Consider the following 21,358-nt stretch of genomic DNA (forward strand, 5'->3'; position numbering starts at 1 on the left):
AAAGGAGTTCCCATTCCCAATGCAGACGGGCAGCCGTGCACAGCATCTACTCCGTATTTGGATAAGCTTGTGTCCTACCAAAACATCTGAAACCATTCTCCTATCATCACCACCATTTCTACCAAGCATTTACAATCAGGTTCTTCCGCGTTCGATTACAACATACGGAAAAATACAATACTACCGAAAATATATATTATGTATATAGCACGCCGCGCCTATCAGGCTATATATCTATCTATCACCACCAGGGACCTATGTCGACTGTAGACTGCAAGAAGAATAAACACAGATGGAGATATACGTTAAGCCGGATCGGATCACTCTACTTGAAGAAGAGGCCCTTCTTCCTCCCTCGCCGCTTCTCGACGGCCTGCACAAAGAATAGTATCCACATGTTAGTTGGTTCAAGGAACGCATGATCTCATGCCCAGCGTGTTAGCAGGTATGTATGACCTTCTTTAGGACCTTCTTGTTAGTGGTAGTCTCTTATGTCAGATGTTGTTAGTGTGAGCTTGGATACAGTACTGTACTGGGGGGCCATCATCACTTCATGATGACCAAACAAACTGATGATGATATTTGTTGTTATGCAAAATAATAACAGTAGTACATGGTGCTGTTAGTGTGCGGCGTGGCTTTCACAAGAGATGATGGATGAGGTCATACCATGGATCTGAACAGTCTTAGCACCAGCACAATCGTATCCCGCGACCTGCCAAAATGTTTGAATACACCGGTATATAAGTATGTGTATGCATGACAGCGCATAACCTCGTCAGTAATAAACACTTAACACGGTGGCAACAGTCATACAAAACAGAGACAGGAAGGGGGGCGAAAGTCATACATCAGGCGGAATATTGTTTTTCTGAAATGGTTAAAAAATAATAATGGCGGCGGAATATTGTTTTCCAATCAAGTTTGGTTTAAATTTCCAAAGAACATACTCTGAATAATGAATTTCATCCTAAACTGACATGGTTTTGATTGTACTGAAACGCGTAGTAGATTTTCGTTTTAAAAAAGCGATGACAAGTAAAGTTGTTTTACTATGGCCAGCCAGAACCCCATGCTGCTAAAGGTTAGGGGGGTGTTTAAACTTTGCAGCTATTTATAATGAAGCGGTTCTTCAGAGAGGCACTCACATGTTATTGTCTGCTGGCTGGAGATTATACTCGTCACCATCAGCCGACACAATCGAAAACTCTGTCTGGCGCTCGTATCCGTATGGAATATTAATCTGGAAAAAAAACATTATGAAATTTGTTGTTAGATCACAACTTACATATCCCAACAAGAAATAAGATGCACAGGTTTAAATCAAGGGTCAAAAATGTGAAACGGAAATATCGTTAAAACCAGAACCGGAAAGGCAAAGGAAATGTCAAACAGCAAAATATCAAGCATAAACCATGGCTTGCATTTTCACATAACATAACGCTGGTTAAAATACAACCAAAGCACGACTGCAGAAACCAACATTGGTGATAAATTAGTGTACGGAAATGTAGTTGTAAGTGACATGAGTTTCAGTTGTTCTGCCCACATTTTTTGGCAGAAGTGTATCAATCTCCTGAAGAAAAATACTGTACATGGTATGAAGAAAGCAGTGCCCAAGCAGAATTAAGAACTGTCACCAGTTCGATAGAAAGGGAATGCTGAAGGAAAGGTTTTTAAACATGTTAGTCCTTACAACTAGGGTATACTGATAGTCTGATACTAGTGGCAAGCAATAACTCGGATGATGACCGATCCACAATCTAATTCCGACTGCAGTGTCCACAGTGAAACTTGAAGATGGATCCTGTAAGCTGGAATAGAACACAGCTGCTCACAGAAAAACTCTGGAAACAGCCAGTTTGTGGCTGCTTTTTCGGACTTTCTTATGTTGCACATATGGCAACAGATACATGTATACGACTATACATAATGGAACAGCACAATGTTCGATTTACTAAAACCAGCGAAAATCCTTATGTTTGCCAGGTATTACTGGTGAGTGGTGACACTTAGCCTACCACTGGTTTTCTTTCAGTCCATTTTGGGGAAATCAGTGTGCTAATTAAGTTCCGAAAGAACCAACAGAATCCCTTGGCAGTTCCAGACCAAGATCCACATTCAGAGGAAAAACAATACTAATACTGAAGAGTAGGTACATACAGCAGTTGCTTTCTGAAATTTCTCCGTGAGAACAACACCACGCTGCCCGTTACATTTAATGCTGTAACCTTCCCTCTTTATTGCCAAAACAGCTGGCTCCCACATGTCTAAGAATCTCACCTGCTATTGTGGGATTAAACATTTCGATTAGTTTTGGGACATCGCAAAAAACGCAGTAACAATTCTATTGGTAGATAACTGTAAAGGGCAGGAAACATACAGGCAGTTGGACTTGATAAGACACATGCCCAACTTCAAGGGTTTTCTTAATGAGTTCCTTTGTTTGAGGATCTGCAAAAAAAGATGATTACTCAAGTTATGACGCGTACAAAGTGCAAGCGGAACAGCATGTTCACAGTTCCGATACTCACCGCAAGTGATTTTTGCTTGATCATTAGCATAAACCTTTACGATGTCACCCTACAATAGGAAACATGAAGGTTTCAAAACAAACTCAGACATTTAATTACTGGAAGTAATAGAAGCAAATCGTTTTTCTAGAAAAGGGTTTAACCGTCTACAAGATTTCAACCCAGCTTCCAGAGCATCTTGCTGGTATTTCATAAAGTTAGAAATTTAAGAAAAGAAAACACAGCTAGGATTTTGTCTCATACTGACTGGACTGTCTGGATATTCTGGATCTCAACAAATATAAAAAAAGAACAGAAAGAAGAGTATCGATACTAATGGCAAATATCTAGTGATCTATTTACCTGAGCTTCATCAGATCTGAGATCTTAGAGATCGAAAAAAAAAGGTTGGTGGGTGGGAACCATCATGTGTGCTTTTCCTAGTACTATTTAGAGTTAAGAAGTGAAAAATTACAAATGGTTAGCTGGATCTACTTCCATGAACTTAAGTGCATGTTTGTAGTAATATTCAGCTTCATGGCATGTTTTCACAAAGATCAAAATGGCACTATGATCAATTTTATTCTCACCACTATCATAAAGCTCCCAGTCCCCAAGAGTTCCTTTTTTTTTTGTCATTTCAAAAGGAGAACAAAAAATACAGTCCCAGTCCCAGGACTCCTAGAAGTGTTGGAAGAAGAAAATCATACAGCATAAAGATCAGCACATGAGAAACTGATTACCTTTCTTTTTCTGTCGTCTAGGGGTTGGACTTCAATGGCTAGTAGATTATCAACATCATCAGCAGTAACCAAATAGGTGGGTTGCCTTGCTCCTACACACGCACAAAAAGGGGTTATGTGAGACATAATGGCATCCTGATATAAGTAACAAGGTCACAAACCATAAATTCACTTATTATGCAGCACATACACAAAATAGTACCTTCTATGAATTTTACGGAGCCATCATCTAAATGACGAACCCACTGCACACAGAAAGAATTGCAAAAATGAAAATCTGAACCAACAGGAAATATGATGAGATAGGAACATAATCTTTATTCACAATGTGGGTCAACAAGAACTATGAAGCGTACCTCAAAATTACAACTTGTGGTTCCGTTGATGGAGAACCCACTTGCTTGAAGGTCTCGTCCAGGAAAAGGTTCACCCGTGATTCGAAGACCATCTATGCCTGGCAATGGGTCATCCTCTGCAGCTGCATATTGAAAGAAATGGCATCTATCCTCAGACTGAATGCAATGCTAAACAATTATGATGAGTATATGAACTTAACCCAATAGTAACTACCTTCAGAAAAAGAAGAACCAGGCTCCTCAGGGACAGTAGGAAGATAAGGATATGAAGGGTTTGTTTCCTCAAGGCCAGATTCTATATTAGGTGAGTCTCCAGAACCCCATTGAGCAGGTTCTCGCACATGTTGATCTTCAGCGCCCACAGAATCATCCAAGACATACCTTCTACTAGGGCCCTCGAGTGGTAGGCTCGAGTTCTGAGCAACGAAGCCAAACTGCAGAGCATCAGAATCACGTTGAGACGCTTGAGCAGGAACATCCTTCCTAAATTGGTTGCTGCAATCATAAATTACTAATCTCATTTAGTACTCTAGTTATGCCTAAATAAGTGTACATAATATGATAAATTACAGACTAACAGAAATGTGCTAAACCTACCAGCAAACAGTTTATGTTAACAAGATGAAACAACGATATAAGCAAGCAAAAGCAGAAGCAAAATGTGCACACGTGACACATCAATGGATTTTTCGCAATTATTGGTTATCCAAGAAATTGCAAGATTCAGTGATGGTTCTCCCAAATTATACTATCATCCAATAGATCATTAATCAATTCCATGGACAAAACAAACTTCAAGAGTGTCCATGACTATTGTTTTTATCCAGCCTTTCCCTTTTGTCACTTGCTGGTTTGCCTTTTCTTCATCGTTGCTTATCCTGAAGGTGTCGAACCAGCGAAGTTACTGAATTGATCCTGGTTTTTGTCCCTTGCCTTCCCCCTTTTTCCTTTCTTTTAGGTCTCTTCTCACTACTTGGTCCTTTGGTTGCCTCCAAATTGATAGACACATAAGGTGTCATAACTCATAAATGTAGGGAAAGGCTGCGTACAATAGACCCAAAGTGGTCGGACCCTTCCCCAGACCCTGCGCAAGTGGGAGCTACATGCACTGGGGCTGCCCCTTTTTTTTATAAGGTGTCATAACTCATAACCAACTCAATAATAGTACAGGCGACATTTCAGCAACTAGTAGTGGCAGGTGGTGTGATGACTACAAGATGTTGCTGGGCAATTAACTAACATAGATAATGTGGTCCGGGTGCTAAGTAAGTATTTGCATGACTACCATAAATAAACATGCGACTGTAATACTACCGTAGATAACACTGTTAAAGAGCAAGAGGTAACTTAAGCTCTTAAAGAATAAGCACTACCTGCTTGAAAGAGCGGTCCTTCCTCCGTAATCTTGATCCATAATTCTTGTAGGAACCTCACTTGGAATTACTTGATGGTTTTTCCAATTACCTCTGGCTTGAACAGGGGAAGGGGAAGACATTGGAGATTGTACTTGAGGATATGGCGTCTGGGGCACAATATCAAGGCTGCCTTTGTTCTGGGAAAGTAAAAGGTTAGAGGAAGGAAGCGTGTGTTGCAACATGATCACAAAAGCAGTGTAGAGCTATAGCGAAGTTACCGATACTTTTCCAAGAGGATTGTTAGGTGACTGTACAGGAAGACTGGCCTTATTTGGCAATTCATTTTGCCATGGGTTAATCTGATACTGTGACTCCTTAACTTTCTCCTGCATCATCCAAGTTTGCACACAAGGCAACTTCAAAGTTCTGTAAGAAAAATATCAGCAGTAAGCTGTGCAAGCACGACAAGCTCACTACTGACTACAGAGTATGTGCGCATTGCGCTTCTGAAACAAAATGCATATTTACTGTAGCTTCATGTGGCTCACCTCGGTAAGCATTAGTTGCTCCTGCAGATGCCTAAACAAAACCTGCAGGGCGAGGAACACACATTCAGCAAATGGTTAACTCAGGCCCTGGCCACTTCCAACTCAGTTCAGAACAAAGACAGAATCAGCTTGATTGCGTGTTCTGAATTTTAAACTGTGCTCAAGTTGCTTTTCACCATCAAAAGTTGTGCCATGTTTCTTAGTCGCACTGATATAGTTTCATTTAACCTTTTTGGGCCTTGTTGGTCTTGTACTCCAATGAATATATTCAGGTGCTAGTTACTCAATGACGGCTTCCTGCCAAAACGTCGGGAAACAAGACATACCTTCAAATTACCAACAATGGATTGAGCATCGGGGACAGGCGGTCGTAGGTTCTCATATTCAGACAGAATTGGCAGCAAAGAGGATATGAACATTGACCTCTCTTGATGTGCAGTCTATATAGTAACAGAACAAAAAATCAGTATCATTTCAGTTTCTTTACTACTATATTAACAGTTTGTACTGATGAAATGATCGAGCTGCACAGAAATTCTAACATATCAAAAGAAATAAAACTCAAATCTAACTACAAAATTCCATGTCCAAGACAAGGAATATCTTATGGTAAAATCTGAAAACTCTCCAAAATGTAAAAATGACAGAACCAATTGTGTTCTGTTTACCTTACCCTCAGTCAAGCACTCTGGCGCAGTAGCTGTTTCTCAAACTGCAAGTTCATAGGTCATAAACCATATCTAACCATTGTAGCAACTGAGCTGCATAAGTATTTTAAGGTGAAAAGATTCCTTAGGTTATTGAGAAACATGGTTATGTGCAACATCCCCGTGCGAAGCTTGAGTTGCAATCCTAAGGCACAGGCCCAACTAAGATAACAAATGCATTCATAAACTTTCAGTGAACGTCTTGTCTGATCTGCTATAAATGTTTTTACACACATTCTGGATCTTTTACAGCAAGATGCAATAAGAATATTCAGTTCACAGAATACAGAGAAATTCATACAATTTGAAATGGGTATCGTAAAATCAGCACCAATTTAAAATGATCTCTAATTGAGGATGCAAAGATAGAACATCTGGCAACCATTCAAATCAAGCACATTAGTCAGGAAAAAGTCCAATGGCAGAAAAGTACCTGCAATGCATATGCTAGGCGGACGTTTTCCTCGATAATATCCTGTCTATATGCTAAAGACTTTGATGCTGCATCAACCAAGTCTTGCTGCTGATGATCAAATGCCTGAAAAAGAAAACCGTTTTAAAGATAATACGGTGAGTACTGGACCAAAGGAACTAAAGAATTGCGATAAAGCAGATATCTTACCACACGCATATAAGCGATGCGTTTTTCCAGCACCGATTTTTCCTTGAGTATTTGTGCTTCCTAACAGCAGTAGCTCGCGGTAAGGTACAAGATAGAAAGGGAAAGACAGCATGAATGGGGTGCTTTTTCACTGTGCAGAAATATTCACCTTTATTATGTAGTTATCCAGATGCTTCCGTAACTGTGTGATCTCTTCTTCGTGTTCTCTGACCTTAACAGTAAGGTCCTGCATAGGAGCGATCTTTGTCAGGAACGTTGTTAGGTCATGTGGATGCATATGGTGTTGCAAGGGGATCAAACTGACCTGCTTCCAGGACACGTTTGAGTTCATCTCTGAAACAGGCAGTAGCCCCTGTCCAGATAAGTTGAGTCTGGAATCATAATCGCCTTCTTTTCTCGGCCTGTGCGAAGGGATTTTTACTATTCATTCAGTACTGCCACCAAAAGGCCCTTCCTTCTAAGACAGAGAACTCCTAAGGAAACAAGCACCATATATATGTGCTGGAGTTACCTGGTGGGAGAAATGGAGCGAGACGACGGAGTGGAGAAGTGCGATGGTCCACCATTGTCCATGCCTGCCGGCTCCCTTCTAAACGCCCCGTTAGCCTGGCCGCTGTGGAGGTACTTGTTGTGTCTACTCTGCTCATGCATCAGGTGGTCCCCTCCACCCTCTGAAACCCCGTTCTGACGGAGAGCAGAGGCGCCTCGCGGGTTCGCCGGAGCAGCGGCGTCGTAAGGCTTGGTGCCGTCCATCTTGTTGGAGACGACGGAAGCTGCGCTGGGCTCCTGGCCCGCGCCGCCGCCGCCACCGAAAGTGGCCTGGGACGCGGCGTCCTCGCTCTGAAACCAAATCGACAGAGAACAGAGCACGTCAAAAAACGATATGTTCATTCATTCATTCATTCATATAGTCATGCTATGGTAGCAACAGCAGTGTGATAGGAAGGATTCGTTGTGCCTGCCGGCGTGCCCCGGCGAAGAAAAGGGGGATGGGTGGATGAATGATTGGTGGGGTGGGGTGTGAGCACTTACGACCCTCTGCAGCAGCCGCGTCTTCTTCATGAGCTCCTGCTTGAGCCTGCTGTTCTCCTGCAACTAGGGTGAGAGAGACAGACAGACACCGGAAACCGAAAATCAGCTGAGCTCATGCGTTGGTTGGTTCGGTTCAGCAAACCACATGCGTGGCTAATTACTCATAAATAATCTGCAGTCAGCGCAGTTTTTCTGAAGGCTCACATCACAGTACGCACATACAGTAGTAGGAAGTGGAACAGATTGTGCAGGCAATAGGGCACAAATTGTGCACACATGTACTGTAACTGGTAGTAATCCACTAGTGAAGAGGGCCCTGCGCGATTCGGCCGTCTCCGCCTGACTTGGCGGGCGGTCGATCCAATTCAGCGGCGAGCCGAAGCCCGAAGGGGATCGCCGCGGCGCAGTATGTAGTTATAATCGATGGAATTGAAGCGGGATACAGAGTGGGTAAGCTGGTGAGGGAGCGGGGAGGGAGGTGGAGGGGTGGCTGACCTGGTCGCGGATGGTGCCCTCGGCGCGCTCGACGGCGCGGATGACGTCGAGGAGGCTGCCGTCGTTTCCCGCGGCGGGGGCGGGGGCGGGGTCGTCGGGGGAGGAGACGGAGGCCGCGGCGAGCCTCCCCGCGAGGTGGTCCATCTCCATGGTGGGCGAGCGTAGGGTTAGGGGCGGAGGCGACTGACGGACTGGAGCAGGAGCAGGAGCGGGGGAGGAAATTCCGGGAGCGAAGCGCGTGGAAGGAATTGGGCGGCGAAGCGCGTGGAAGCACGGGGAGTGGAGGGGAGGGGATGGAAATGAAGGCGACGGGTAGTGACGGACGGAGCCACCTACCACGGCGGACGGTGGGGTCGGAATGACTGGAACCGCTCCGGTTTCAACTGAATCCCACTCCGTGCCCATGCCCGTACCGGCTCATAGGACTCAAGTCTCGGCCGTCTCCCATGCCCTGCTTTTTCTCGCCGGAGGCCGTCGCGTGCACGTCGCCCGCGGACGTGAGGCCGGTGATGGATCCGTCGTGGGAGGAGCCGACGGCGTCCACCATGACGCGGTTGCTCGGCGCCAGGGAGTATGACTCCGCCTCACCAACATCGGCCACAAGGGATTCCCCCTCGTGAGTGACGCAGTGCCAGGCGGACGACCATCTCCTTCTCCCGGGCCGCATGGGACGAGCCCCGGGTCAACGGATCTGGAGGTGTACAACTCAAATCTGATGCCGCCATGCCAGAGACGGCCGGGAGGTCGTTGGATGGGCGCTCGCGGGTGGAGTGGAGTGGAATGTACCTAGGGTTTCGACCGGAGTGCGGACAGGGTCCAATATATACGTGGCGGGCGCGTCCGGACGTCCCCATATCAACCCCAGATATGGGCTAGATACGGGGAGTGTTGGACTGAAAATGAAACACCCGGTTGGAAGGTGTTTTTATGCCCGACACTCACCGGGCAGCCTGTGCGGACGTTTCAGTTCTAGATGCTCTAAGTGTACATGGCTGGGTTGGATCGGGTTATATATTAAACAATGCATTAAAAAAACGCTTCCATTTTCATCCCACCAGAAAGCTTCCGTTTCCATGTTATGTTTGTGTGAAATTACATGTTCATTCTCTGTGTTATTAATTGACACTTCGTTAAGAAGATGTTATATTCGTGAGATATTACACTAAGATCCGTGCAAAACAAAAAAAAATCAGTTATTTTTTCTCTCTAGTATGTTATATCCCTTAAATAATACTTAGTTAAACCTCGGTCGGTTGAGACCTAACCACACCTTTCCGTTTTCGCATTTATGCTCCGTTCCTAGTTCTTTTCGTGGAACCGGGCGAATTGTTTTTGTTCTTACCTCCTCCTCTCTTTCTTTTGTATGTATAGGGATCCATCTCGTCATGACTCAAACGGGCTTTGGATTGAAGCTTACTCATCTCATCTTTGTCTTCTCAATTGCCAATGATCAAAATAAGGTTCCTTTTTTTCCGTATGTGAGCTGGAAATTATAAAAGGTCCCATGTTTCTAGAGCCTACTGCATGGATAGCTTTGATGGGAACGTGACGCATACGCCATGGGAAATAATTAAAGGTTTACATCTGCTTATCACTCACCAGCCACTCGATCATATGAGCTAGAACATGATTATTTTCTTTATTTCTTTCTTGCTTGCTTTCTTGAGGAAGCAAAGTGAAGACTTGTGGTATCATGCTGAGTTGGTGCTAGTAAGGACAGATGGCCAAAACCAGGTATGACACGTTTCAACTTAATTAACTTGGAGAGCATTTATAGCTGGACTTAGCAAATCTGGCCTGAAACGTATGCGGACGCCGGGTAAGTGACCAAGCGTGTTCGTTTTGAGTCCCTATTTGTCCGTGTATGCAATCACACTCCTCATTTTCTCCCTCATATGTCCAGTCACTTGCACGTGATTGGTGGATTTGAAGAGAGAGAGAGAAAAGATGAATAAAGAAAGATAGAGAAAAGGTGGTCTGGAGTGGGTCGCGTGCTACGTGTCGGACTAACCGGACGCGTCCGCGAGCCCTTATATCATCCCTATACTTGTACTCAATATGAGGGTTCACGGACAGTCCGGGCGTATATAAATGATATGAGGGGTCGTGGTTGGGTCACTTTTCTTCTTCTCTCTTCTGTTCAGTCATTGACTGGATGAGTCCGCAGACGTTTGAGGAGAATTTGAGGATGCCGATTGTAGATTCTCTTAACTAGGCCACATGTCTACAGAAGTTGGTGGTGTTTTCTTTCAATGATAAATGCTTAGAACGATCCAAAGAAACATTAAACCAATTAAGCTACGCGTGAAGGGCGGCCAACCAGCAATGCCATGTGGCGCAAGCTGGTTGGCCGCGGTGAGAAATCTTTTGAAATTATTTTTAGATGAAGATGTGGATTGTTTTTTAAATGTATTTCCTTTTCTTTTTAGATGGAGGTGAGGACCTCCGTTATTTTTTAAGTGGAAGGTTATGCAAAGTGGCACCCGCACTTAGGCTCCAGTGGTAATTTTTTTATTTTTTTTATTTTTTATAGATGAATGTAAGGATATTTTTTCTGAGAAGTTTTTTTAGACGAAGGCAAGAACTCTATGTATTTTTTTTAAATAAAAACGTGCGCACAACTTTCTCTGAAGCAGCGCCACATGATGGCGCCACAACCACTAGTAGAACAAGCACACGGCCGGCACGCCCAGAACGAAACTTCCATCCAACCACTGAAACGGTACTAACCGAACCGGCGGCGTCCTATCGAAGGAACATCGAATCCCGTGTTAACGTTCTGTTGAGTACTAGGCGCCGGTCGACCGGCCCAATTGGGCCGGTCAACGTGTAGCCACCCGATTCCAGCGATTATAACCGTTTGATCTGGTGTTCCTGTTTCGCGGCGCTTATATAACGCGTCTGTTGGAGATGATCTAAGCAGAATACAGCCAAGCCTGAAGAGTTTTATTTCCTCCTGCAGAAGCATGTTGTTGAATGGCGTGAATTCTGTGCATGTCCAAGGAAAGTAAGGGTCGCCCAAACACACTGGGTCAAACCGAATGTGGACAAGGTGAAAATTAATTTTGATGGAGCCTTTAATGCCTCTAACAAGAGTTCAGGATGGGTTAACGGGTGATGTGTTGTTTGCTGCTGCTGGCAAGATTGAGCAAGTGAGTGATGCTCTACATGCTGAAGCTACTGCCCTCCTGAACGCCATCAACCTTGCTGAAGATCATAGTATGGGTCGTGTCATTTTCGAGACTAACTGTCTAGGACTTGCCCAAGCCATCAACACTACGATGCTAGACCGATCTGCCCTAGGGGCTCTTTTCCGCGAGACATGGTTTTTGCTTTAGATGGGTTTAGTGAGTGGAGTGTCATCCATTGTTCCCGTGCTTGTAACAAGCCAGCCCCTGAAATGGCGGCCATAGGTAAATGTAGTGCTCATATGGGCCAACGTATCTATCAAATCTCCCTCCCAATGTAACCGTCTGACCGCCGACTTGGACGGCCCGACGTAAATTTGGAATGCAAGGTGTTCCAGTTCAGAAAAAAGATCTACCACATTCATCGGGAGGGCAGTCAATTCTTCCAACGTCTTCGTCTTCACCCATAAATTAGCAAGTTGTGCATCTAGCTCCTTCACCTCCTCGATCCCAAGCACTTTGTTAATAGTGCACTTCCTCCAGGCTCGTCATCGCCCCCCTACAATATGCAATCGAACACCCTACCCACACTCTAGTTTCGAACGAAGCGCAACTATATCCGGGCGAACTAGCTCTCGAACCTCGATGGAAGTGATGGATAGGTTGTCAGGTTGCGACTAGCTCTTCGGACGAAGGTAGGGTTTGCATCAGGGTTAGAATGGTGGGCGCTTCAGGGTCCTTCTCATATGTATTGAAACGTCCTTCCGGGCAAACAAACTTACCATATGACTAGGATGTCTCCTGCATCATGGTTCTGTTGTAAGAGGTGTTGGCCATTCACATGTTTCTTCGTGGATGTCTCCACGTCCTATGCGGATGGTTTGATGTTTTTATTGGTTAGCTCCGACTTCTTTGCACTGTTTTAGCCTTCCACTTGTTCACTGCCATACTTATATTGACACTAGCTTCCACGCTCTTGCCCACTAGTTCTATCATTCTTAAGTTTCTTCATAGTGATCAACAGATATAAATCCCAAGTGACTCAACAAATATAACTATGCTCTCCCGCAATGGTGCTAGAAAAATGATTTCATAACCCACAAGTATAGGGGGTCGCAACAGTTTTCGAGGATAGAGTACTCAACCCAAATTTATTGATTCGATACAAGGGGAGCCCAAGAATATTTGCAAGTAGAGTGATCAGTTCAACCAAGAACTAAATATCTGCAGCAGAGTGATTAGTGGCACAGTAATATGATAATTCGGTAGCAATAATAACAATTGCAATAGTAGCAGTAATGGTACAGTAGTAGTTTTGTACCAATTGTAACAGTGGCAGCAACAGTAGTAACTTAATAAAGATAAATACGTGAAAAGCTCATAGGCATTGGATCGGTGATATTGTTGGATAATATTCATCATGTAACAGTCATAATCTAGGGCGACACGGAACTAGATCCAATTCATCAATATAATGTAGGCATGTATTCCGTATATAGTCATACATGCTTATGGAAAAGAACTTACATGTCATCTTTTGTCCTACCCTCTCACTACCAGAAACGCGAATATTTCTGTCGGCCCTGTAATTTTCCTGTCGGGCCCGCAACTGGATCACAGGAAAAATAAATTCCCCTGTGGGCTGAGGCCGACAGGAAAACAATTTAGCTTTTCGCGCCCACTTCTCCACCTAAATGGGCCTTCCCGCGCTAAGGAATTCAGCCACGCGCGCTCCGCCAATTTTCCTGTGAGTTATGGGCTCACAGGAATAGGCCCAGTACAAAAACGAAATAGGAAGGAAACTCTGGATCCCCAAATCAGAACCCTCATCTCCACTCCGCCGCCGCCGCACTCCAGCTACCCCGTCTTCGACCCAACCCTCAACACTGCCCCAGCAGCACCGGTCGCGGCCTTCGTCGTACCAGTCCGCCGCTCCACCTGCTCGCCTACTGTCCCTTCGTCCTCACCGGTGGAGCGACCCAGCCGTGTCCTCGTCGGCGCCTGTGCGCGTCCGCCTCACGGCACGCCCGAGCGCCCCGTCCTTGAGTCGTCACCACCTGGGAAAGCAGCGACGGTATTGCCTGATTGTTCGCCCCTTCCTTCTCCTATCTGCCTCCCTTACAGATCCAACACTTCCCCTCACAGATCCGCCTCACCAAGATGACAACGACTGCCTCAAGTTGGGGGGACACATCCAGTTGGTGATAGACCAAGGGAGACGTTGCTCCATGAACATGGGAGTACAAACAGGAGCAGGTGGATAAACACTCCACGGAGCTCACCAGAATAAAAATAGGTAATCCTTCTCCCCTGCCGTCTTGCATCTTTATTCTTGGTTCTTGCTTTTCTATTTATGAAGTGCAATGACATATACTACTATTTTAATGCTTGCATACAACTATAATTGCTGGGTTTTTTGTGCCAAATGTTGACTTGTGTTATTCTAAACTTGTGTACGTGAAAGCACATTGACCAGCTCATCTCCACTATGATGCAGGGGAAGAAACTGAATCTGGGGAAGACATTGTTAATATCATCAGGTTGTCATGCTTAAGTACAGATACAGTTAGATGTGAAGCTCCAAAACAGGGTTTATAATCACTCGGTCGTTTCTGTTTCTTTATTATGTTATCATGATAAGACCAGATACAGTTAGATATGAAGCTGTTTGTTTGTCGCCCTTTATGTTAATGTGATATTCAGTAGGGTAGCTCTTTAATTTATATTTTTCTTTCTCTTAGGCAGCAATGATGCTCCTTATATTGATGTGATATTCTACCATGTTTTATCCTATACATTGCAATGCCATTCTGTATTTAGTATGCTCAGGATCATTTGATCTGTCTTGTGCTTGTGTTTTCTTTGTTGGTTCAGTCTTAATGGTACTTATCCTTATAGTTCCTTGGGATTTTTGTCTATCATACCTTTTGACCTTTCATTACGTTAGTATTTTTGACTTATTCGGCAGTTACATTGCAAGTTCAAGGAATATCATTGGCACAGCAGAGAGGTTGCAAACAAGAAGTTGAGTTTATCACCTGGTGGCATTAAAATGTATCATTATTCCTCCAGATGAAGAGGTACCATTCCCTACTGTTACAAAATCAAATAATTTAGTGTTATGCCGATAAGCTTGGTAAAGTTGTGTGCTCACGTCATATCATCAATCTGTCCTCATTTGTTATGCATGTAATCTACTGATTGTAGTAGCCTTATGTAGAAAAACAATTATTTTATTTATGTTCTCCCATCGCAGAACCATCTTGGGTGAAACCGCTATTACCACATTTGAGGGACTGCAACCATTTATTGCTGCCTTAATTTGTTAAATTAGTTTGAAGACAGCCATATGTTTCCATAAATTCTGAATTCTTTACTACACTAAGATTGAGCGGAATACATGGTGTGATTAGCATTTGTTCTGTTTTCCGTTGAAACACATGTAATATTACCACCTACACTCTACTTATCTCTAATTAGATTATGTAATGAGCACTGTCTTTATACATATCTTCACAGACAGAAAATAGCCTTTGCAAAGGATAAGAGGGCGACAACAGAATTAAGATTGCTTTGTGTGTTTGTTGAGTTGGCCTTGAGCTGCTGGGTGGAGGTATGATTTTTTGCTTAATTGCCAAGTGCATGAATTGATTGCCGTGTGTTCTTTTAGTTTCGTGCTTGGAAATTAATCAATTGGTACAAGTTTTAAACTAGCTGCTAAAAATATATTGTTTTAGTTGTATGTCAACCAGCCATCACACATAAAGACGGTTATGATTTTGAGTACCCGTTTGAAAACTAATTTGTTTTGAAATGTTGGAATGGAGACCAGGAACACAACACTCAACAAGTGGTCTGATGTTGAATTTAGTTGTCCATTGCCTCCGGCGAATGTCATCTCCCAGCTCGTGGCCTTGCCCCCCTAGTATTTTTCATACTATACTAAGCTGCAAAAGCTATTTTGTTGATTTTTTTAACTAATGACAATACTTCAAAGAGAAGTAATTATAATAAGATTGTTCCTTCATGTTTTTCTTTTCAAAAAGTAGCCTCCATGCTTCTTAAATCTGGGTACTGTTTTGTACAGAAGCTTTTGTCTATAGAGAAGGACATCTGTTTCTGGTACATACTATTAAAACTTATGAGCAAGTTTGCTGCAATGATGTTCCACATATATGGTTTGCAGCTCCATCAATTAAATTTGGTGTCAACTTTGTGTACAATTCTGCGACTTATAGTTTCACCTAGTTATTATGTGATGGATTTAGAGGGATGGAGGTAAGGTTTGGCCAAGTTAATTTGAGAAACTAAGATGCCAAATAGGTTCTTACTATATCACAGATCAATGGTCCTAGTTCTTGCAATCGTACTTTTGCAATTGACATTTGACATAAAATGTACAACCTCAACGAGTCCTTTCTTTAACAGATTGATGAGTCTTTTTGGTGCAGGCTAATCTGGATAAGAAGCCAATTCAAGCTGTAATTGAGTAACAAATGAGGTCATGTTTTTCATATGTAGTTGACGAACTTATGTGTTATTAGATGTGCTCTTCCTGCTTTGTTGTATGCAAATTAGACGGATTTGTATACAAAGTACATGTGATTTATTAAAACTATGATTAATGTAACCTATTAAGCTGTGTATGTTCTTGATTTGTTGTGAAATAGATCAATTATGCAAAATGTATTTCTATCCATTTTATTTTTTTGTTCACCCAATTCTATTTTCCTGACGGTTCTGTCCCGACAGGGATTTACATTCCCTGACGGCCACCCGGCAGGAATAGGTTTCCTGTCGGTCTCCCGACAGGCATTTTCTCCTATCCCTGTCAAGCTATGGCTGACGGGTATTCCTGTCAGTTGGCCGACAGGAAATACTATTCCTGATGGTTTTCCTTATTTTCCTGTCGGTTTCTGACCCACAGAAATATTTGCGTTTCTGGTAGTGTCTCATGGCAGCGGGGTCCATAGGGAAACTAAGCGATATTAAGGTCCCATTTTAATAGAGAACCGAAACAAAGTATTAACACATAGTGAATACATGAACTCCTCAAATTACGGTAATCACCGGAAAGAATCCCAATTATTGTCACCTTGGGGTATGCGGATCATAACACGTCATAGGTGCATACGAATTGCATGGTAGGATCCAGAACACAAATATATTGGTGAAAACATAAATGGTTCATATCTGTAATCATGGTACTCGGACCCTAGTGACAAGCATTAAATGTAGCAAAGTCATAGCAACATCAATCTCAGAACATAGTGGATACTAGGGATCAAGCCCTGATAAAACTAACTCGATTACATGATAATCTCATCCAACCACTACTAGGAAAATGCTTATAGCTAGGACATCAGTAGTAGCGCTGGAAAAGAACAGACGCTCCTGCTAATTAGCAGTAGCATTGGTTCCAAGTAGCGCTACTACTAAGGCCTTAGCAGTAGCGTTGGAACCAGAAAAGCGCTACTGCTAAGTGGTTCCCATTGAGCCCACCGACGCTAGCTGCAGTAGCAGCACGACCCAAAATACAGTGCTACTGCTAAGAATTTAGCAGTAGCGCTTGGTAAGGCAACACCGCTACTACTATTGGGCCCCACTTAGTAGTAGCGCTGCTCTGGACAAGCGCTACTGCTAACCACAATAGCAATAGCGCTGTCAAGAATACATCGCTACTACTAGGCGTGCCTACCACCTTTAATTTCACCCACCCCTCTCCTCCTCCCCCTTCCTCCCTGCAGGATCGAAAGTAGGTCTAGAGGGGGGGGGGGTGATTAGACTACTTGACCAAATAAAAATCCAACATTTTCTCAATTTTAAGTCTTGGCAAATTTTAGCAACTTATCACAAGTCAAGCAATCAACCTACGCATGCAATTCTAAGAGTATAGCAATGGAAAGTAAAACATTGCATATGAAGGTAAGGGGAATGGTTTGGAGAAGGCAAACGCAATGTAGACACAGAGATTTTTGGCGTCATTCCTAGACCGACACTATATATGCCTATGTCGAAGGGGATAGAGGATCGATCCATAGGTTATGCTGCCACCCTGTTGAAAAAAACCCTCCATAGCCACCTGCTCCAATCACGTACACACCGCCATCAACAAGGGTTGGTACTCTGGCTGTTGTAGCATAGACCATGTACATAGCGAGTGCGTACAACGGAAAATAACCTACAGAGGAGAAGCATTTTATCATTAAAAATCAAATCATTTCTACATAGCCAAACCAAATCATTTCGACACTTGTGGGTAGCTCCTATTTGGCGGGGCTTTCTTTTTTGAGAGGAAATCTTTCATGCTAGCTTTATTAACTTTAAATAATGCTAAAATTAAGCATTGCTTTAGGGAAGAAAACCAGGTGGCTGACAGTTTGGCGAAGAATTCATTTGATCTTTTAGTGTTTGGGGCAATACTACCCTAATTTCGTTTCTCATCTCCCGGTAAATGATATGACCATTATATGAAATAAAGTCCTTTACCTGTCAAACCAAACTTTCAATAATGCTTACATCATCCACTAAAAATCTAGTGATAGAACTAAGGGATGAGTTCAACCATAGAGACATGGATCAACACGACTCCTATTTAATGAAGCCTTAAGAAATCATAGTGGTTGTGTACCGTGCAAAAAAACATGGTGCTCTATAAAATGGACTTTTCAGACTAGCTCTAAGAGCATCTACAACCGAACCCCTTAAACCCGCCTCATACGCCCGGACAGGCTGCCGGGTCACTGCAAGGTCACGATTTTTTGATCAGACGGGCCTCTCAAACGACCCTCAAACGCCCGGGCTGACCGACACCCTCCATATCCAGCCCAAAATAAGGGACGGATATGGGGCACCCGGGCACGCCTGAGCACGCAGGCCACATCGGCCTGACGAATGGGCCCCAGCCGAAAACGCCCTCAAACCCGGCGGTCCGAAACTCGTTTCCTCCGTCAGATTGGTAGCGCCGCATGGCGCAGCTACGGCGGGCCGCGTAGTGCCTAACCCGGCTATTTAAGTCGGCCGGCGGCACCGAAACCCTACTCCACCCGTCGCCACTTTCCTCCTCCTGTCCGCCGCCCTCGCCACTTTCCACTCCACCCGTCCACTAGTAGCCATGCCCCCCCGCTTCCGGGTAAGGAGCGAGCTATTTCCAACGCTGGAGCGCCGGCTCGAGCTCCTTCAGCAACCTGGGCTATGCGCGAAGCCCGGATCGTGGGGGTACCTCCGGATGCAGTGTATCTGGAGGAGTTGGGAGGAGGAGGAGGTGGAGGAGAAGGAGGAGGAGGAGGATGAGCCGGAGGAGGAGGATGTGGGGAACGTTGGCGGCGGGGATCTGCAGGCGGAGCAGCAGGCTATCCTCGATTCCCTCCAGTCGGAGTTGGCTGCGGAGGCAAGACGCCGTCGCCGGCAGAAGATGGAGGCACAAGAAGACGAGAAGGAGGCGGAGATGTTTGCCTACATGGATGCAGTCGAGCAGGAGGACGATGAGCCAGAGCCCTCCTACCCGCCCGTCCAGCCGGCGCCCGGCACCGTCGTCGTGGACATCTCCGACGACAAAGAGTAGCTAGCGTAGTACGTAGGATTTCTTTTGCATGCTTTGTATGAATTTAGGGGATGAAATATGAGAAACGGATGCAAAGTGGCTAATTTAAGGCGTGCCCTGTCAGTGCCCGCGGACGTTTGAGAAGCCGGATTTGCCAAGTCCGGCTGTAGATGCTCTAAGAGAATAATTAATTTCCGTCTTCGACCAAAAATCCTTGTAACGATGGATCTTACCTATCACTCGTTACCGATCTTCTTTTCTTACAGTAAGTTTATTGTGGTACCGATGGCAGAAGCCCCACTCCCGCTTGCACTCAATCATGCATGCTACCTGCAGAGACATATCGCCCACGGCCGAGAATTATACGCTCGACCGTACGTCTGTTTAACCAATGGATCCATGCAAACGCTGCTGTCACCTTTGTCACGGAAAGAGACGGAGCTATGCAATTCGTTCGCACACCGCTGCAGCTAGCATAATAACAACAACAACAACAACAACAACAACAACGACACAGCTGCAAACGCGCGCAAAGCTCCATTGAAATTTCTCCCTCCCCAAGCACTACTGTAGCATGTGCACGTACTCCAATCCACTACTGTAGCCACATACATACCTCGTATATATGTTACACACATTTCTCAAAACAATATATACCAGGTATATATATTTCCGATACTCCCATAGGCCGAGCATATATCATCAGGCCCCCCTCCAGCCGGCCACGCACAGGCACTCCTTCTTCTTCCTCCATCTCATCCATCCTAGCTAGAGCTGCCGCCATGAACCTAGCAGCTGCCTGCACTTCGGTATCTTCCTCTCCATTTTTTTCGAAAAGGGGGATCTTCCTCTCCATTACGTTTAAACTAAATTTCGATCTAGAGTATTATTAACACCGTGGCTGCTGATCGGTCTCTCCCTGCTAAGGTAGATGGAGGTGAAGGCAAGGCCGGCGAGGGGCGGAAAGAGGACCAGGGCGAGCGGAGGCATGGCGGTACCGGTGGAGAAGAAGGTGTTGGAGAGGGAGAGGAGGCAGCGCATGAAGGCGCTATGCGAGAAGCTCGGGTCCCTCATCCCAAAAGAACACTTCCCCCACGCTGCAAGAACTAATTGAGAACAGGATTCTCTCTTCACATGCTATTTTTTGCTCATTGCATATAACCGAACTGTGTGATAGCTAGCTAGTTGTTTCTCTCCAATTCTCCATGTTTATATCATGCTCTCATCCTGTCCAGAAATAGATGAGTTTATATACTCGGAATATTTAAGTGGCGAATGGCAATTAACTATGTTTGCTCGACATTTATTTTCACTATAGCTACTACTTTTGAAGCTCATGGCATGCCGAGGTACTGTTGAAAAACAAGTGTAAAGTCCAAATACATTGTGGATTAAAGAAAATCCACAATTGGTTTTACGCAAAGTTTTGAAATAGTGGGTTATGCAAATAGCGGCAGAAGCGTTAGCGCGCTAAACTGGTGCTATATCATGCTAAACTGCGCTGTAGCACTTTAATTGATGCTAAGCGGCTTAGCATGATGCCCCTCTAACGCTATAGCGCCAAGAAAGCGTGTTGTTTAACACTATAGTTTTTACACGACTTATTATAAATAATAAACATTGAAATTCAAAAGATTTGTTATGTGTAATTGTGTGCATCACCATAAATAGAGTGGACTAAAATACAACTCTTCCATTATCTGGAAAAAGGAATGTCTATGAGCCAAGGAAATCATGTCATACAATAAGAAAAGCACTCCCATAATCTGTTAATATTATTGTGCCTTTAATGCGTATATAGGATACAATGACCCAGTTAGGCAGCCTGGATGTGGCGGCATCATACATCAAGAAGCTCACGGAGTGGGTCGATGAGCTACAACACAAGAAGACCTCTATACAAGCCATGGCTACCTTACTGGGAGTTAGTGGCATCTCAACGCCCATTATCACCGCTACCAGAAGCAGCGGCGCAGGGTCACCAGAAGGAGGAAACAAAATGGAGGCATCACCACTAGTAGTGGAGGTGCGGCAACCCGGCTATGCAAGCATGGAGGTGAGATTGATATGCAGCATAGAGAGGCCTATCAAACTCCATGAGGTGATCACCATTCTTGAGGAAGAAGGGGCCGTCATCATCAATGATTCCTACCGACAGAATATTCTACACTATACTCTCCCGGATACGTACATACGATGCAAAACGTAATGCGCACGCTCAGTCATAGGATTAAGGTTTCGACCAATAATTAATAATATCAATGAAATATAGTTTGTGCGGCATGAAAATTGTATCATTAAAAACATTGTTTTCGG

At 44.3% G+C, this 21,358-nt stretch overlaps 1 protein-coding gene and 1 long non-coding RNA gene across 6 annotated transcripts; one reads left to right on the forward strand and one right to left on the reverse strand.

Moving 5' to 3' along the window:
* Nucleotides 1-70: 70 nt before the first annotated feature.
* Nucleotides 71-8,665, reverse strand: LOC119274228. 4 transcript variants are annotated; one of them, XM_037554892.1, is made up of 21 exons: nucleotides 8,372-8,665; nucleotides 7,877-7,939; nucleotides 7,356-7,684; nucleotides 7,149-7,245; nucleotides 6,993-7,070; nucleotides 6,845-6,904; nucleotides 6,656-6,760; nucleotides 5,842-5,955; nucleotides 5,516-5,557; nucleotides 5,246-5,353; nucleotides 4,986-5,164; nucleotides 3,827-4,107; nucleotides 3,613-3,734; nucleotides 3,459-3,501; nucleotides 3,257-3,348; nucleotides 2,535-2,583; nucleotides 2,384-2,454; nucleotides 2,164-2,283; nucleotides 1,149-1,243; nucleotides 670-715; nucleotides 71-373 (listed from the first exon to the last, which is right to left on the reverse strand). In XM_037554892.1, the coding sequence occupies exons 1-21, from the start codon at nucleotides 8,519-8,521 to the stop codon at nucleotides 326-328; spliced, it is 2,292 nt and encodes a 763-aa protein (XP_037410789.1). In that variant the 5' UTR covers nucleotides 8,522-8,665; the 3' UTR covers nucleotides 71-325. The 4 variants fall into 4 exon arrangements, with proteins under 4 accessions (XP_037410789.1, XP_037410790.1, XP_037410788.1 ...); XM_037554893.1 differs by having other exon boundaries at nucleotides 2,164-2,286; nucleotides 7,877-7,933; nucleotides 8,372-8,664; XM_037554891.1 differs by having other exon boundaries at nucleotides 2,164-2,286; nucleotides 8,372-8,664.
* A 4,663-nt stretch (nucleotides 8,666-13,328) lies between these two features.
* LOC119280379 lies at nucleotides 13,329-16,137 on the forward strand. Of its 2 annotated transcripts, XR_005138071.1 has the most exons (5): nucleotides 13,329-13,573; nucleotides 13,645-13,795; nucleotides 13,997-14,579; nucleotides 15,019-15,112; nucleotides 15,951-16,137. It is a non-coding gene; the product is annotated as an uncharacterized LOC119280379 (long non-coding RNA). The 2 variants fall into 2 exon arrangements; XR_005138070.1 differs by having other exon boundaries at nucleotides 15,019-16,137.
* The last annotated feature ends 5,221 nt before the right edge of the window (nucleotides 16,138-21,358 follow it).

This window comes from Triticum dicoccoides, chromosome 3B (assembly GCF_002162155.2).
Source record: "Triticum dicoccoides isolate Atlit2015 ecotype Zavitan chromosome 3B, WEW_v2.0, whole genome shotgun sequence".
NCBI classification, from domain to species: domain Eukaryota; kingdom Viridiplantae; phylum Streptophyta; class Magnoliopsida; order Poales; family Poaceae; genus Triticum; species Triticum dicoccoides.